General features: G+C 42.3%; 1 protein-coding gene across 1 annotated transcript in view; it reads left to right on the top strand.

Moving 5' to 3' along the window:
• The window catches only part of SPON1 (spondin 1), a 470,884-nt gene that overhangs the window by 20,817 nt on the left and 430,888 nt on the right, over positions 1 to 19,179 (top strand). Inside the window, exon 2 of the mRNA XM_015411716.1 lies at positions 3,282 to 3,388. Coding sequence (XP_015267202.1) covers positions 3,282 to 3,388 — 107 coding nt within the window. The remainder of the gene's footprint in view (positions 1 to 3,281; positions 3,389 to 19,179) is intronic.

Genomic DNA, 19,179 nt, shown 5'->3' with positions numbered 1-19,179 from the left:
ATGGGCGCGCCAGAAGTACATGAGGATAAATTATTCACTTAGTCTTTGAAATGGGACAAGAAGTCATCGTTCCTATTTAGGCAATCTAATATGTATTCCTGCTTTGCCACTTCATGTTCCATGAATTTGCCAGATTTTTTTAAAAACCAGAGCCATTTTGAAATCTCTTGAGAGCTGACTCTAGAAAAAATTAAGTTTGTGAAGTGAAAGGGTGCTTTATTAAGGAAACAAGGATTTTGTTATGTACTCACATGCTTTATAGTATGCATTGATGGAATGATTGACATGTAAACACACACTAACAGTCACTGAAACAAGAAAGGGATACTATAGTTCAGGGGTGGCCAAACTTGCTTCATGTAAGAGCCACATAGACTAAATATCAGATGCTCGAAAACCGCAAGCTAACTTTGGAGGAAGAGGCAGGGTTGGGGGAGCAGCCCAAAAGTGACATCACAGGAAGGGGTGGGTTTTGGTACAGAATATGATGTCATTGGAAGGGGTGTTTAGGAAGTGCTATCACCTGACCTTTGACCTGGAAGTGACATCACAGGACTTGACATCATAAAGTGATCCTTGTGAGACGCCACCTCCAGAGTCTTCTGGCTCAACCCCCAAAGTCCTCAGTTGGTAAAAACAGAAAAACAAAGTGGTAAAAACAGATATTGCTGGGATACATTGCAATACTTTGTGAAATGGTAGAGATACCTCAGCTAGCATGGACAAGCCACCTTCCATGGCACTCTGCCTGTTATTCTTCTCACTAAGGAACCCTTCCTAAGCTTTCAAGGGACGCCAAGATTTCCCAGGAGGAAGCAGAAATTGAAAGCTATTCAACAGTGTGTTTCAGTACTTTGTGCAATAAGAACAGGCTTAAAGAACACATCCTCATTTCTCTTTCTGCTCCCTTCAAACCACCAGGTTTTAAGTAGACTTAAGATACCCAGGACTAGGTCTGTGGAAAAAAAATGCGACTTGATTTGGATTCGGCCCAATTGGGCAGAATCAATTTCAACCGGAAGAAAGACTCCCGCATGTCAATTTCGGCAGTACCAGCCCAGGCCAGCCAAATGTCAATTTCGGCCCCATTGTATCCTATGGGCCATTGAAGTCAATGGCGAAAACATAGGGTATATTCTGGGGGCTGGAGAAGAGGGGGTTTGAGAGAGAGGCTCCAAACTTGCAGGGTAGCTGCTGGAGCCTCTCCCCAAGATATACACCATGTTTCTAAAACTTTGGACCAGGGGGTCCAATTCTACAGGCCCCGAAACAGGTTGCCCCATCCCCTTTATTGTTCTCTATGGTGGGGAAAAAAGTTACTTTCCCCCACCATAGAAAACAATGGAGGAGATGGGGACTAGACCTGCTTAGGACGGCACTGTTAGATACTTGGAGGGGACTAGACATGCTTAGGATGGCACTGTTAGATACTTACACAAAGGACCCATTGAAGACATCGTTAACCTGACCCCCTTTGAAATGCAGTGATCATCCAATTAAGTGATACTTTAATGTGCCAGCATTCTGCTGTTGCCCTGGCCTGGATGGCCCTGGCTAGCCCGATCTTGTCAGACCCTCTGAAGCTAAGCAGGGTCAACCCTGGTTAGTACTTGGGTGGGAGACCACCAAGGAAGCCCAGGGTTGTGACACAGAGGCAGGCAATGGCAAACCACCTCTGAACATCACTATGAGGTTGCCCTCAGTCAACTGTGACTTGATGGCACTTTCCACCAACAATTTTGTTGTTGTGTAAGAAAAAATGCCTGACAAAACCGTTGGGGCTGTGCACTTTGCACCTCCCTGGAACCTTAAGTCATATTGCCCTCATTCAGCCTCATCTTGAGACTCCAACCACATGGCCCCAGCCACAGAAAGTCACTTAAATCCACACAAAAAGGTCTACATTTCACCATCAAGTCCAAATATTTCACACCACAGGAAGGCAGAAGGAGAAAATAATACTGGCTGCCTAACGAAGTTTGAGTCCAGTGGCACCTTTAAGACCAGCAAAGTTTCAATGAAACCCTGGAAACAATACTGACCTTGACAGCTAAGAAAGACAGAGAGAGAAAGACAAAGATAGAGAGAGACACACACACATAGGAACAGAGGGACGGAGGGGAGAGGGGCAGAGAGAGAGAGAAACACACAGAGAGGGACAGAGAGAGGAAGGGGCGCAGAGAGAGAGAGAGGAACACAGAGAGAGACTTAGATATTCAGAGTTTGCAATGGATCTTTGCTTCACTGAAGAGGAGGCATTTCTTTCTGTGTAAAAATCTTTATTTCTAAGGGAAGGGTACACAGGAAAAGCTACAAAATAACAAACCTAAGGCTACAGCTCTACAACCACAGAACAAGACCGATTACATGGTCTCACAACAACAACACTAATGGAGATTCTTCTTCTTCTTGACCCCTAGAAGGAAATCACCTTCATTACATTACCATACATTAACCAATTATTGTGAATAAACACACTTAGATTTTGTGGGCTTTGTTTTCATTGGCTCTGAGCCAGGTTTCCCTTCCAGGTCAGTCTAAACAATAGCACACAAGGTAAACAGATTAACCCTATAATGACTGAATTAGACCTTGCAACATACACATATTTCCAACAAGAGAGAGACACACACAGAGAGAAACGGGCAGAGAGACACACACAGAGACACACACACAGAGACACACACACAGAGGTACAGAGACAGACAGACAGAGGGACAGAGACATACACACACAGGAACACAGAGAGAGAAACAGGGACAAAGACAGACATAGAGACAGTGCCAAAAGCAGCTATGCATGTACAGTTGCCTCCATATGATCAAGAGCAATGGTTTTTCATTGTTTCCAGTCATTAATGCAGATAATTGTTAGTACCTAGCCTGTCTCTGCAGATATTCCAAACTCTGCTATATTGGAACCAATGTCCCCTCTAATTCCCACCCCCCTGAGTGGAGCAGTTCACATCCTTACCAGAATATAACTGCTGTAATCTTAAAATGGGCAATGGGCAGTACAAGACCCTGCGCGGCTCCAGATTGCTGTTGAGCAGGGCTTCCTTTGTTAATGAGCGGCTGCTCACATGCACAACTCAGAGGGAACATTGATTGGAGCACAGTTTTGCACCACAATCCCAAGCACCAAAATAGGCCTTTTTCTCTGCTAAATATACAATTGACTTTATTTTAATTAACAAAAGGTTAGCTCAGTAAGCAAAAGAAGCAAAACACTTGTCAGCAGTTCACACTGAAGTTCATATTTTTCTGCCTTTCTCTCCCCAGTCACTCTTTCTGCTGCCACTCCAGCCTACTTTCGTGGATTCACCCTAATTGCTTTAAAAGAGGGCAAAGAGGGAGACAAAGAAGAAGACCACGCAGGAACCTTTCAGGTGAGAAATTGATATTTGAATGTTGGGTTACCAGTAACCCTGGTTAGTTGATAACTTCTCAGCAGGCAATGCATTGTATAAAATTGCATCATACGTTTTTGTAGATGTTGGTTTTTCTATAGTGTACGCATGATGCAAGGCAGCTCTGTAGTGTTAACTCTTTATAAGGTCACATTTCTATGATCAGGGAAAAATACTTTAACATGTGTCCTTATTTCGTGTGGAGTTCAGCTAAACCTTATAGCCTGATTTCTCTGCAACTTTACTGAGAAATCTTCCTGAAATCCATTACTTACTCACATGTAAGTGTGCATTAGATTGTGGTTGGAACTACCTAATCATATAGGATCGAGAAGATCAGATTGTACTAAAACTATTAATAACAAATACAATCTCATTAATATTTTGTAAAATTTGTGCTTTTTTTCATGTCACTTTCTATCTTAAATACCCAAGAAACATATGCAGTTTGAATCTACGCATGGTTACTTAGCAATAAGTCTCACTGAGTTGATTCCCAAGTATGTTATGTATAGGATTGTATCCTTACAGCATGATCCTTTGTATCTTTACTCAACATGAAATCACACTGTATTCACTGGGGCTTACTTTAGATATGATTGTACTGTTAGGCTGAATCTATATAATGCAAGCATCACAGGGACATTTATATTTTCATGTAACATGGTTCATTTAGAAGACTTATCACATGCATTTGTCACCACCAGGAATCCCCCTCAACAGCCCTATGCGGGTTTACCCCATGATCTTGTGGTCATTAGGATGTTTGTATTATGCTCCCAGGGAAGAAATCTCTCAGATTGGCTGGCCACAGAACCTTGATTCCAAACCACCTGAAAGGACAGGAACTATCTAGCTGCATGTGTCCGTCGTTTTCCCTTTAAAGTACTAACTTCTGCAAGTTCCTTTACAAAGCTTGCAATGGTTTATGGGATAACTCCTCCAGAGCTCTAAAGAAAGTATTCCTTTGAATAGTGAAAGTCTATATTTATTTTCCAGGGAAAAGTCAAGTTTCTAGTTCTTGTGTTTTTCAAGAAAAGACTGAATATGTGATTGCCATTGTTTGCTAATGGTTCAGGAACTAAAAACAAAACGAAAACCCAAGCCCCATATTTAGGGCCAGAGATCAGTTTACCTCTCTGCTAATTGGAGAGGTTACCTTAATATGTTACGTAGGACTCAATGAATTCTGATATCCTCAGAGGTCTGCCTGACCACTTGCAGGGAACCTTCTTCAGTCCTTTGTTCCATTGGATTGCCATTTTTGTATCAGTCATAGTCTTTCAAAATTCTATTGTAGGAGTTCCAGTTTTACAGCCAATCTCACAATTTGCTACTTTAGTGCCCACAACAAGTTCTTACTTTTCTGCTCCCCAGAACCTGAAGCACACCTTTTAGAAACAAACTTTTGGGAGAAAAGTGATATTAAAAGTATACCACAGGAGCTATTTCTGGACCTTGCCCCAGTATGTGGAATGATTGGCAACATCTGGGATAAGGTAACATAAAGGCTGCAGCCTTTACAAATGCTGCTGCTGAAATGACAAGTTCTGCTCGGTACACCTTCTGAAAGTACTGCTGAGACGGAGCTCTGTCTCAAAACCATCGTGCTGAAAAGTCCTTTATCTCTTCAATCAGCAGCATCTCTGGGTTTTTCCTTCCTCACTAGCTGTGTTCAGTGGCTGACGGTGATGTGGGGCTGCATCATGCAACAAGAAGCTGCAAAAGGGCAATGCAAACGGATACCTGGCTTTCATCAGTGCTTCCCAGAATACATCTACTGATTCCATTTTGAAAAGAAAATACAAAATAATTTAATATTAATCTGCTAATATATTACATGACCTCTGGTGTGCATTTTGTACCCTGCCCTGGCACTTCTCCTTACAATTACCTTTGGTTCCAATATAATTTTGGGTGATTTCTCACTAGAGCTGCCTCACAGCACAGCGCCGTTTGCCCCGACACAAACATGTCAATTTCACACCCGAAACTCCGGGGCTGCATTTTGACTCGGGGCTTCGCCCGATTTCCTCCACAGTTTCGTGATCCGGGTTTTTGTTGGGGCAAATGGCGCTGCGCTGCGAGGCAGCTCTAGTGAGAAATCGCCCTTTGTCTTGAGGCTTACTCCATTTTGTCCACAACAGTGCTATAGGAAGATGGGATTGGGACTGTGGGCTGAATCCAAATTTTTCATCAGTGCTTCCAAGAATATACCTACTGATTCCCTTTTGAAAAGAAAATACAAAATAATTTAATATTAATCTGCTAATAGAAGAAGAAGAGATTGGATTTATACCCTGCCCTTCACTACCCAAGGGAGTCTCAGAGTGGCTTACAAACTCCTTTCCCTTCCCCTCCCCACAACAGACACCCTGTGAGGTGGGTGGGGCTGAGAGAATTCTCACACAAACTGATCTTTTTCAAGAACAGCTGTGCCAGAGCTTGTGACTGACCCAAGGTCACATCAGCAGGTGCAAGTGGAGGAGTGGGGAATCAAACCCGGTTCTCCCAGATTAGAGTCTGCGCACTTAACCACTACACCAAACTGGTGACCTCTGGTGTGCATTTTGTACCCTGCCCTGGCAGTTCTCCTTACAATTACCTTTGGTTCCAATATAATTTTGTCTTGAGGCTTACTTCATTTTGTCCACAACAGTGCTATAGGAAGATGGGATTGGGACTGTAGGCTGAATCCAACTTTTTTTTTAAGAACATTTTTATTTTCAGACAAACAAAAACAAGCACACAAAAATACACATACAGGGAATTCTCTTTACATCGTTTTGATCTAGTTGATGATCTCATACAATATCCGAATATAATCATTACTTTTTCCCCCTACCTTATAGTTTATTTGTATACCTTTTGCTTATAATTAAGTATATAGCTTTCATTTCCTTTTAATTAATTTAGGTGTCCGAAGGTTTTATGTCTTGTACTCTTCAGTCCACTTATAAGATCTTGACCATGTATCTTCAAAATCTTCTTTGTTGTGTCCTCTCAGGATTGAGGTGAAGTTGTCCATCTCTGCTGTTTCCAATATTTTAGTTATAATTTCTTCCTCTGAGGGAATTTCATTTCTCCTCCAGTACTCTACATATAATATTCTTGCTGCTGTTACTACATGTATAATAAGATAAAAGTCTTTTTTTAAAAAACAATTCTCTGGTATTCAATTAAAAAATTCTGGTGTATAAGGTACAGTATTTTAAAACACTTTTTGTAACAATTCATGTATCCAAGACCAATACTTTTTAACTTTATCACAAGTCCACCACATATGAAAAAAGTACCAACATTTCTTTACACTTCCAACAATCATTAGGTAGGTTAGAGTAAAATTTAGCTAGTTTATGGGTTATTTTTGGGCAGGAACACACAGAAACGGAGTTCCGGCTGGCTCCTGAGTTGGCCACGCCCAGCAGGAACTCATTAGCATAATAGGCCACACCCAAAAGCAGAAACTCATTAGGATTGGCTACATTAGGGGTATGTGGCCTAACATGCAAAGGAGTTCCTGCTACAAAAAAGCCCTGGGTTTTGACAACAAACAAGGTAAACAGAATAAGAAGCAAAAGGTGGGCGTGGCTGGATGACCACACTTCTGGTGGCATGGGGGTGTGGCCTAATATGCTAATGTGCTGTGTTGTCAGGGGTGTGGCCTACTATGCTAATGAGTTTCTGCTGTTGGGTGTGGCCTGTTATGCTAATGAGTTCCTGCTGGGCTTTTTCTACAAAAAAAGCCCTGAGTAATATACCATCTATAAAACATTTTATAAATATTTTCTTTATATGCAGTTGCTTTTGTAATCTTTATGTTTGTTTTCCATACACGTAACCATTGATCTAGGTCAATATTGTGGCCCAAACTTTGTGCCCACTTAACCATACAATTTTAACTATTTCATCTTGTGTTTTATCTTCTAACATTATTATATATATATTTTTAATCAGTTTGTCATCGGCATGCAATAGTACCTTATCCATTTCCATTATATTTGTATAACGACCCCCCGGTTTATCTTTAGCAAATCTAGACTCTGTTTGTACTCTATCCCACCAACTTAGATTGATTTCCTGTTCTTTAAGTTTTTCTGTTGATTTTAGTTCATTTTTATTATCCAGGAGGTCTTCATATCTCAGCAACATATTTTTTGAAGTAAATTAGTGTTTGTGAAAGCTTCGACTGGTGAAACCCTTTTGGGCGTCTTGGTGTAAAATATTCTTTTTTTACATTTTCCCATACTTTCAATAAAGTTTTCCTAATAATATGCGGCTTAAAATATTTATGTCCATCTGATTTTCCATACTACAAGAATGCGTGCCAACCCAATAATAGTTTATGTCCTTCTAAAATTAATAATCTGGTATTTTCTAGTGTAATCCATTCTTTTAGCCAGATCAGAGTTCTTGCTCTGTAATATAGGAGCCAGTCAGATAAGCCAAATCCAGCTCTTTCTTTTGCATCTTGTAAGGCCTTTATTTTTATTCTTGGCTTCTTGTTCTACCATATGAATTTGTCATCATTGTGTCAAGATCTTTGAAGTATTGCTGGTTTTGGAAAACTGGAATTGTTTGAAATGAAAATATCAATCTTGGTAAAATGTTCATCTTTATTGTGGCTATTCTGCCCATCAAAGATATTTGCAGGTTTTTCCATTTTTCCAAATCTTTTTGGATTTCTTGAATCCAAATTTATGCTTATATGAGCAGAAGGCAATTCTGTTCGATTTGATTTATTTAGATATTTTTACCTTGGTTTTCTCCTGGTGGGGACCCAAAGTGGCATACAGTATCCCCACTTCTGTTATCCTCCCCAAAACAGTCTGTGAAATAGGTTTGGCTGAGAATATGCAACTGGCCCAAAGTCACCAAGAGAACATCTGTGGGGGTTCATACCCAGATTGAACATTTTAACTGCCATCAGTGATGGAATGGAGAGAAAGGGAGCAAGGATGACCTAAGTACCCTGAGATGAGAACCAGATCAGGCATTCCACAAACGTGAGATTTCCTATATGACCTCGTCAGGTTTCTTTTTGAGAAGCTGAGTGGGGAATGCCCTTGGACAAATCTGAAAACAAGAATGTCACAAGAAGATTTGGCCCATGGGTTTCTCTTTCCCAGGTCAACTGCTGCAGAGGGAAGGGTAAATCTTGTGTGTAGATCTAAGCCTCACCCCACTCCCATCCCCATCAACAGTCATGGGAAATCATGGAGAAAAAGCAACCAGAGTGGTCTCAGGTCCCAAGAAGAGTATAACAAGTCTTGAGAGATTTGGGCTCTTTTAACAACTGGAAAAATTTGAGAGGGACATGTGGAACTGCAATATTGAAACGAAGATAGTGGGTTTCTGTCTAGCAGACCACTAAGAATATTTTGGTGTTAACAGATAGCAGACGTTTTGAAGTAAGTTATCACACAGATGTTAGCAAGTACAAATTAGTGTGCCTCATTTCCTGTAACTTAATTATAATTTCTCCTTTACAATAAAAAAGGTTATTTTCTGCTTTCCACAGTTGGGCGCATTCCCACCATTAATGTCCTATTGCAGCTAATATCCAATTAACTTTTCAGCACTGGCAAGAAAAGGAGGTTTTTACAAGGGTCTGGACTCCAGGCCTAGCTGTGTTCTCAGCATCAAGTCAAAAACTCCCTTCACTTTGCAGAAGTAGACGAATTATTAACTTGGGCACGAGCAGAAAATGGAACTTTCTACGTATCTCCAAATGCCTCATGGATCTCAGTGAAGTGATAATTATTAAGCTATTTAATGTTTTATTATACTGCTTAGAAGCTGAAATCAGCATTTAAATTGGCAGATGACTATTTCAAGTGTTTTAAATAGCTAATGTCATATTTTTAACATAAAGTGGTACTCACTGTCCTTCCTGCTGCAAACATTCCATTACATGCTCTTTGTAGAGTTGTTGGCTATAATATTTGTCATATTTGACATCGTAACTTCAGTCCCAGGAAGCCTTACCTTATAGTTGCCCCTGGGTCCACTACTGGGATGAAAAGTGAGAGTTCCCTCCTCTCTGTTCATTCTTTCTCCCCCCTCTGTCAGTGTTCCTATTCAGAACTGGCAGAGCTTGGTCATTGTAGAACAAAGCAGCCTGACCAGAATGTGGGTGAGATTCTGTGCAGTCAGTTCAAACTCATGGATTGTAAATAAAAATGAATCTTTAACAACTAACTATAAATCCTGGGGGGGGGGGACATCAAAATAATCCATAGAGCAGGGGTGTCAAACTCATTTGTTATGAAGGCCGGATCTGACGTAAATGAGACCTTGTTGGGCCGGGCCATGTGCCGGGCCAAATGAAATGCCAGGGAGCGGAGATACAAACTTTATAAAGGACACAGACAAACACAGTTAAAGATTTTTAAAACTTTAAATAAAACATAAAAAATGTAATGCCAGTGCTTTACCAGACTCTCTCAATTGCACAGGAGAGGCTTGCCTATCTACCTCTCCTGTGCGACTGAGAGAGTCTGGTAAAGTAAGCTGTGATGTAGCAGCAGCAGAACTGGAAAAGGAAGCAGGAAACAGCCAGGGCCTTGCCAGCCGAATTGCAGCCCTCCGAGGGCCTGACCCGGCCCCCGGGCCCCATGTTTGACACCCCTGACATAGAGAGTTACTGGTAGACTCCTGAGAAAAGAATCAAAGAATACATGGCTAGCTAATCACATACTTACACAATATCCTCAACATTTCTTTTTTTTTTAAAGGCTTTATTAACTCTCCTAAAAAGGAGAGGCATTTCGCTTAAGTAGAAAAATGGGGAGGGTATATAGTGGGAGAAAGAGAAACGTGAGTGATATATTAACTTGTAAATTAATCTGTTAGTAATGTCCAAATTATCTTCTTAGGCTTCTTCTGTGTGCAGTCAAACTTCTTTCTTCAAACCGGTTAAAGGTGTTATCTATGTTAATGTATTAGTAGTGTTCTTCTGATGCTCTGTTATTAAAGTTTCCTCATGGCGTATTCAGAACCGTTCCTTCGCGTGCTGGCTTTTTTTAAAGTTTCCAATTTCCTGGAGGAGCTTCTTCTGTTTCCCTCTCTCCGGCTTTTCCAATCCTCCTTCGGGTCGCTGTTAACGCTTTCAGTTTATATGCTGTAAATCTTCACTCTTTCATGCCTTTTCAAAAGATCTCTAGCTTTGAGAATGGTTTTTTCTTTTTATTTAATTCCGGTTTCGCTTTTAAACGCTCCCATTCTCTTTGCTGGATCTTCCTCCGCAACTGTTGACTTTTAAAAGCGCTTGCCAGGCACTTTCTCGCTGTCACAGTTCAACTTCCCTCACAGTTCCCCCGTCAGAGTCGCAGCAATAAACAGTCCAAACATTAATCAGCCGGCTCTCACGAAAAAGCAAATGCCCAGAACGGAAGTTCCTCCCTTCTTCTCCGCTTGTCTTTTAGCCCAGCTCCGACATCTTGTTATTTTTGTTTACTTTTAATAAAGTTCTTAAAACGCACTCCAAAGAAACAGAATTTTTTCTCGCTTTACTCCACATGCATGAAGAGAAATCACCACTATTCGCACAGTCTATTCCCCCCCCCCTTTGTTTTCTCGCTTACGAAGTTAGAGGGTTCGCCTCCTCGCTTTTTCCGCTGGGGGGGGAACACTCTTAATTCTTTTTCTCCGCATTTGACAACTCACAGTTTAGCCGATCTTTTCTTTTTTCATTTCATCGGTTGTTCGCTTTATCACTCGGTGACGTCTGGTGGCTCCGCTAAACCCCGTGCGGGGTCGCTTACGCAGCAAGGTCCATTGGGGCAGGGCATGGCAAGAGTCTCAATCCCCGACCGCTTGGCCGAGAAAGAGGCTCCCCCCTAGTGCGCCCTAATGCGCCCCGGATCCAAGCCCCTCTCTCTCTGAGGGGCTCGTTCGGGTCTCCGCTCGCGCGGATTCCCTCCTCCACCGCGGGCGGGCGAGACGACCTCGGGAGTGACCCGAGGATGCGTCCGCCATTCGCGGGAGCCAGACCGGAAGCCAATATCCTCAACATTTCTATCCAGTCAATCAGTCTGTATTTATTAGAATCATAGATCAGCAAAGATTAACACAGAGAGTCATTAGCACACCTACATACAATACAATTGCAAAGCCATATATTAGGCTGATTTCAATAGGGCAGGCATAATTAATTAAATGACTTCACTGGCTGCTTCCTTGCTGAGCATACAGAGATGCAAAATTTGGCCACCTTAAAGGTGGTTTCATTAGAACTATCTGCAGGGGTCATTTCGTAGAAAAAGAGCTGAAGGAGCTCATTAGCATACCTAATAAGCTATTAGCATATTCCACGCCCCCTGACATCACCGGAAGTGATGTCAGAAGGGGAAGCAAAAGGGGGGAGGCATCTTCAAAATCCTCCCCTCCCCTTCCCCAGCACTTTAAACCCCTTCTGGGGAAGGGGAGGCTTTTGAAGATCCTCCCCCTTTTGCTTCTCTAGCCGGCCTACCAAAACTGGGGAACCCCCCACCAGGACCTGGGCGATGGCAACCCTACTTTCTTCTATGTTCTATAACAGTTTATTCTTCTTTAATAAACCTACTTATTTTTCTCTAAACAGTCAGCGCTCCACTTCCTTGTAAATATTTAAACTCTGCCAACAGTTTTGACAGCTTTGGCCAAATGGTGAGAACTGATCATCTTGTAACCCAAGTCTCCCTTTCCTGGAGAAATCCCACTTTAGGATTTTATTGACCTTTTCCACACACGTCTGTGTGTATGTTATTCTATGAGCTCACTTTATCCTTTCACAACAACAAGTAGGGCAGAGCCATTCATATATGGGACAGGACACCTGTAGAAATCCCATGCCTGGTACAAAGGGCAATGTAAGTCTTCATGGTAATGCAAATACATAACAGCAGCCCAAAGCACTTGCATAGTGCTAGGTCTGTGGCACTTTTTACAGTGTACAGATGTACAATAGAATTGTTTTGCATTGTGAGATTTGGACGAGATCTAGGCAGGGGAAGGGATGGGCCCAAAACATTCTGTTAAAAGCTATCCCCTGCCTCTTGACAGAGAGGGGCTCTGGGAGCTGAGTGATACAGCATCTGTTTTGCATGCAGAAGGTCCCAGTTAAAAAGGTCAGGTTGTAGGTGATGTGAAAGATTTCTGCCTGCGACCCTTGAGAGCTGCTGACCTATCAAGGTCAGCTGCCTTATACTAATTCAGAACGTTGATCTTGATAGATCGGTGTTCTGAATGAGTATAAGGCAGCTTCATGTGTTCATGTTACATTTTACTGGTGCTAACCATGATGGAAATCTGTGCTTGCAAGCTGAGGCTAAGGCTAGACTCGGAGCACTGTGTTCTTGAATCTACTGAGACTATGGCACCTGAGTGCCTGTTTACTGAAATCAATTTGAAAAATGAAGTTTGAACATTTTGAAAGTGATATAAAGTTTTAGCTTTTGATTGTATAATTTTCAGTGTGTAAAAATAGTCTTTTTGCCTTCGTTTTAGGAATACACGAGAGGGCGAGTGTGGTAACAGAGGGGAGGCTTTGCACGTGAAATAAAAAAGGGAAAGCAAAGGGAACAAATCCTGGATACAGATGTGCTGTTCTGTTGGCCTTACACTGGCAAAGGAGAGACTTTTACAGATTCTTTTTCCCAATGCAGACAAGCAGTGGTTCTCTGACTCTGAGAAGCAAAACTGGCTGTAGTGGGAGCAGGGAAATCTGAAAGTACAGAGACCTTCATTCTGCTTGTGAAGGGGGCTACAAGCAGGGCTATTTTTGGGCAGGAACGCACAGGAACGGAGTTACGGCTGGCTCCCAAGTTGGCCACGCCCAGCAGGAACTCATTAGCATAATAGGCCACATCCAACAGCAGAAACTCATTAGGATTGGCTATATTAGGAGTGTGTGGCCTAACACGCAAAGGGTTCCTGCTACAAAAAAAAGCCCTGGGTTTTGACAACAAACAAGGTAAACAGAATAAGAAGCAAAAGGTGGGTGTGGCTGGATGACCACATTTCTGGTAATGTGGGGGTGTGGCCTAATATGCTAATGAGCTGCTCTGTCAGGGGCATGGCCTAATATGCTAATGTTTTCATGCTGTTGGGTGTGGCCTATATGCTAATGAGTTCCTGCTGGGCTTTTTCTACAAAAAAAGCCGTGGCTACAAGAATTGTGTGTAACTCATGGGCCACATGCATTTTCCTGCAGGGGGGAAAACAGAAGTCCTCTCTTCCCAGATGGAAGGAATATGAGGTTCTCTTTTGTCATGTATGAAGGGGCTTTTGACATTTAGATTGTCGTGTTATGTTCCATGTACTACTCCTTGCTCTGCAGGAAATATGACTTCTGATTTACATGAAGCAAAGTACTCTGGCGCATTCTCCATTTAGTTCTCAGCTAGGAATGCATGAATGATGGTACATCTGTTCTTGTTTTAGTATTTTGTGAAGTCAAGCACATAAAAGTTTGTGAGGTGTTATGTGGGTGGGGTAGCTGATTTCAAGCTAAAAATTCAAAAAATCCCATATTTCCTACAAACATGTCTTGCCTGTTTATATAAGAAAAACAGTGATGCATGATTCTCAGAATGCATGTACCACTGGCAAAATGTATCTGGATTACAAAAACAACGACCCCACCGCTAATATGGATTTTAAGAACATAAGAAGAACCTTCCTGGATCAGACCAGTGATACATCTAGTCCAGCATCCTGTCTCACACAGTGGCCAACCAGTTCCTCTGGAGGTCCAGCAACAGGGCATAGAGGCACAGATGTTGACTCCTGGCACTGGTATTCAGAGGTTTACTGCCTTTGAATGTGGAGGTTCCCTTTAGTCACCATGGCTAGTAGCCATTGATAGACCTATTCTCCATCAATCTGTCTGATTGCCTTTTAAAGCTGTCTATGCCTCTACATTTATGCCTGTACAACCTCTGGTACTGAATTCGGCATTTTAATCATTTTCTGGGTAAAGACGTATTTCCTTCTGTCCATCATTGGATGCCCATGAGTGTTTTGGGAGAGGAAGAAAAATGTTTCCTTGTTAACTCTCTCCACCCCACCTATAATTTTATAAACTTCTATCATATTCCCTTTTAGTCGTCTGTTTTCTAAACTGAAAAGTCCCAGGCTCCTCAGCCTTTCCTCATGGGGAAGGTGCTCCAATACCCTAATCATCTTGGTCTCCCTCCTTGGTTGCCCTCCTTTTCCAGCTCTGCAGTGTCCTTTTTGAGATATGGTAACAAGAACTGTACACAGTATTCCAAATGAGGCCACACCATAGATCTGTACAGGGGCATTACAATATCAGCTGTTCTATTCTCAAGCCCTTTCCTAATAATCCTAATAGAGCTGCGAAACTACCCTCACCTAATGATCTGTTAATGTTGTGCCTGGCCCTTTTTGTTCCAATGGGCTTCCATTTGCAGACCTTCCCCTGGAGAAGTTCAGTCCACACCAAGACCACCTGTGGGCACATCTCTCTGATCTTCTTCATTGTGAAGGCACTGAGCAGCCAGATCCTGTATTACTGAGGCCACCCACCATCACTGCAGAAACTGAAGGCACAATTGCAGGAACGGTTGTCTGGCAGTGCAAAATATCCTGGCTTGAGAAAGACCAGATGACTTCCCGCAGACACCACCCTGGCAACCAAATCAGAAAACAAGGAGGCGCTAAGTTAATACTTGGCTACGTTTGTGGGCAAAGGTGCCCTGCTTGCCCTTTGCCATGTAAATGTTGCTGCTGTACTGCTCCTCAGGCATTTCTCTTCTGGCCAACACTTGCAGACACACTAGAGTATTTCTCATCAGAGAACAGTGGAATGGGCACCTTTGGGGGGAGGGTTAGGGCTTCCAAACTTCTGTACTTCCAAGTTGCCTTTTTTTGTTAGTTACCTTGACCCCCTCACGCTGCAAAAGAATGGCAAGAATATTAAATAATAATCTAGTATCCCTTATTAATTACTGTAAAGTTTGAGTCAGCAGAGCAACTCATTTTAACTGCAAGACCAAAACCCTTGCCTACCAGCAACAGTGCTTACTATGCAACCACTTGCAATGCCACAACTTCCGCTATTGCCCAGTTTGCAATGCAAAAGCCTTTCAATGCCCCAAAAATGCCACGTCTGCTTATTTTGAATTGCCAATTCCTTACAATGCCACCAACTGCTTATTAACTAACTTGCAAAGTAAAATTCTTACAATGCCCCCAATCCATGCAATGCTAACTCTGCTTATTGCTTAATTTGCAATGCAAACTCCTTGCAAATACAAACACTCAATGTGTAATACAATGTGTAATACAAACTTGGTGTATTATTTCAAAATCTGCTTATGGAACAACTATCATACAAGCACTGTAACTCCAAATCTGCTTGGCTAAATCACTTGGCAGTTGCACTAACCCAGCGTGGCAACAATAACAGCTTGGACTAATAAACAGTAATCTAGTTAATGAATACAATTCAAATAAGACTTCAAGCTACAATAAAGGCCTTACCACCTAAACTAGAACAGATCTGCCACAAGTGCAACAGCTGGGCAAAGGAATATTAAAATTGTGAACAGGAGGACTTGTAAATGATACCAAACAAGACAACTCTGCCCCCAAAGGGCAAATCTATACGGAAACGAACAAGAAAGCATATTAAAGGGAAAGGCGGGATAAAGAAAATGGGGAGATGAATGACCCTACAAGAAGAAAACCTTGTAGTACCCCAACCCCACAGCCATCCAAGCGCACACCAAACTCCCTTTTAATGAAACCACTCCAGTTCCTAATGCACACAAATCCCAAATTGTACACAAACACACTCTTCAGAAACACAACAACCCACAACCCTATTTCTTACTCTACCAGAATTGAAAACTGCACAAGGCAAGGCAGCAGGTCTCATCAGTGACACCTTGGAAATGCCTGCTTGGGAGGGGCGTAGCTTTGTTTAAGTAGCTACCCTGCAGCCTTTCCCCCTTTTCTGGAACCTTTCCTACCCTGACCAGTGCTGCCCTGAGCTTCATTTGACTGAAGGGAGTAATCCATGTCTGCTAATGCCATAAATGTCCCTTCTTGCCATTTTAAAATCACATGGTGTACTGATGCCAGAAGAATAGCTTCTGAAACAAATATTTTTGTAAAAAAAAAATCTATTAAAGTTCATCTCCATCCCCCGGAAAGAACAGGTAAGATGAAGGGAGCTTTGATTCTCAAAAGGTTATACCTCCCCAAATCTTGTTGGTCTCTAAGGTGCTTTTAGGGTTGCCAGGTCTGGGTTGGAAAATACCTGGGGACTTTGGGGGTGGATCCAGGAGAGGGCGGGGTTTGGGGAAGGGAGGGGCCTCAGCATGGCACAATGCCATAGAGTCCACCCTTCAAAGCAGCCATTTTCTCCAGGGGAGCGGAGCTCTGTCAGCTGGAGATCAGTTGTGAAAGCGGGAGATCCCCAGGCCCCACCTGGAGGCTGGCAACTCTAGGTGCTCCTGGACATGAATCTAGCTGTTCTACTGCAGACCAGCATGGCTGCCCTCTGAAACATTTCTACAAAGAGTGTTGGGTGATAGTGAGATGTTGAAAAACTGGTATTTAGCTGAGATAATATAGTCCAGCAGAGCCAGAGTAAAATAATTCAGACTGAGAGTCCATGTGTGATTAAAACATAAAGTTTTTACTAAATTCTAGCATGGGGAGGGTAACTGGGATGAAAATAACAACAGAGCTAAATCGACTACATCCTTACACTACAAAGACAAAACTAGAAGAGAAGAGATTATGGCTACTCTTCTTCTTCTTGAGAACACCAAAGAAAGACGGGAAGAGAAGCCATAAAATGGTAATACACCTTGACACTTTAGTCCCAATCAAATCCCTAGATCAGGGAGAAAATTCCCGGGCTTCCTACAGCTAAAGAACATTGGTTACATGAGAAACATGTGACTTCCTGTGAGTAACATCAACAAACATTTAACCCCAGATATACTGAGTGTTTTCAATTTGTAATGCCCAACAAAGAGTAGCCCTTTGAAAAAGAGCAGAGCAGCAGCAAAACTTTATTCACTGTCAACTGATTGAAATAATCTACATAAGGACTGCTTATCAATCCTATGAATCGACCATTGTCTACACTGGCTTGCTGACTAGTTGTGTAACAGTGTAATACAGCTTCAAAATCTGAAAAGAGGAGAATCAGCGGGAAAACCTATTAAAATCCCAAAATGATGCTTTGTACATGATTACAATGGCTTGTGTAATCCAATTAATCTATTTCTGTTCTGTTAGAATTTGTAAATAGGTCACTCTGATTAAGAACAGGCTAGACTGCCGAACTAACACTTTTCCAAATCAGAGCAAGAGCACTAATATTTTATAGTCTGCAATTGTGCTCCATCCAGCTGGAATGTTAGCACTTTTTGAAGTTAGTGTTTTCAATTTGGAACCAGATGACTGGCTTGTGTCTGGCCTACAAGGTCTGCTTGAAGCCCCGAGGGCCACCTTCTTGCTGATTTGCCTTTATATGTTCCGTAATTCAGCCGATCTGGTCAGCCGTCATTAATCATAAATCAAGGAGGTCTTGATCTTTTAAATAGGCCAGCTGTTCAAGCATCTGTGCAGAAGCTGAAAAGCAACTTTTACTTCTTCATTATCTTTCGCTACTGCCAGGAATGTTGCAGGATCAGAGACTCCTTGCTTAAGCTATAACTGTTCAGAGTCTACCTTTATAGAGATGACGTGAACATTTTATCTCTAAATATTTGTAGAAAGAGACAGTATTGTTGGTATTGCACACTGCTCTTAGTAAAAACATATAGATGTAACTGATGCTTTAATCTGATGATCCAGTAGCACTGTAAAGTCAGCAGCTTCGTTGCCAGACACCCAAAACAATCTACCGTTCAGGAGGCATTACACTAGCATTTATAGGGATTTTTTATTGAAAAACTAATAAGAAGTAAAAAAAAAAGGTATTCTTGTTTCCTTTCTTTACTCCCCTTTCTGCTTTCAGCAGTTTTAATGAATTTCCAGCCAAATATTCCAGAATTCAGCAGCCTGCCCTAATCAGACACCCAGAATGCGGTCAGATGGACCATTTGGGCCAATGTCCTTGCGGTTCCCTTCTGGATTGAAAGAGCACAATCAGACAGCGATATCTGCCTCCTGTTTCCCAGTCCAAAATCCCCGTTCTGAGCTACCTTCAAATCAGAGTTATCAGGCACCAGGAAAAGTTCCGGTCTTTATGAACCTTCCATTCTGTTCCATCTTTGCCCCATTTTTATTTCTTAGCGATCTGTGCATATGCGCATAATCGCCCCGGCGTTTTCAGTCACCACTTGCAAGCAGCCAAGTAGCCATTTTGGATCGGGAGCCCCCAAGGTAGTTGTTTTTGAGTGACAAATCCCCCCTAACCCCCTCTTTTCTGTTTCCGCTTCAGCGTTGCTGTTTGAGAGCATCCCATGGTTGACACAAGGGTAAATATACTGAAGTCAGTGGGGCTACTCTCATGTAATTCTGCACTCCCCCCCCCCGTGTATTCCAAGTAAGAGAGGTGAAGCGAAGGCAGCCGAGAGGGGCTGCAGTACTTGGTGGAGGGATCGTGGAGCTGTCAAAATGGAGTGACGATTCGAACAAACATTTCTGCACATGCACAAAAGACAATGTTGGAAAAAAGGATGCCGCCCGGCCACCCACTTTGTGGTTACCGCGCAGCAATAATCTTAATGGTCAACTGCAGAGTGAGCAGACAGTGAGGCAGGCTCAGGGTGGAATGTCTGATCCAAACTCTCAGTTAA

The sequence above is a fragment of the Gekko japonicus genome, unplaced genomic scaffold, assembly GCF_001447785.1.
Source record: "Gekko japonicus isolate JY-2015 unplaced genomic scaffold, Gekko_japonicus_V1.1 scaffold156, whole genome shotgun sequence".
In the NCBI taxonomy this organism is placed as follows: domain Eukaryota; kingdom Metazoa; phylum Chordata; class Lepidosauria; order Squamata; family Gekkonidae; genus Gekko; species Gekko japonicus.
The sequence above is the reverse complement of the archived record's forward strand: the minus strand, read 5'-3'. Positions and strand labels throughout refer to the sequence as shown.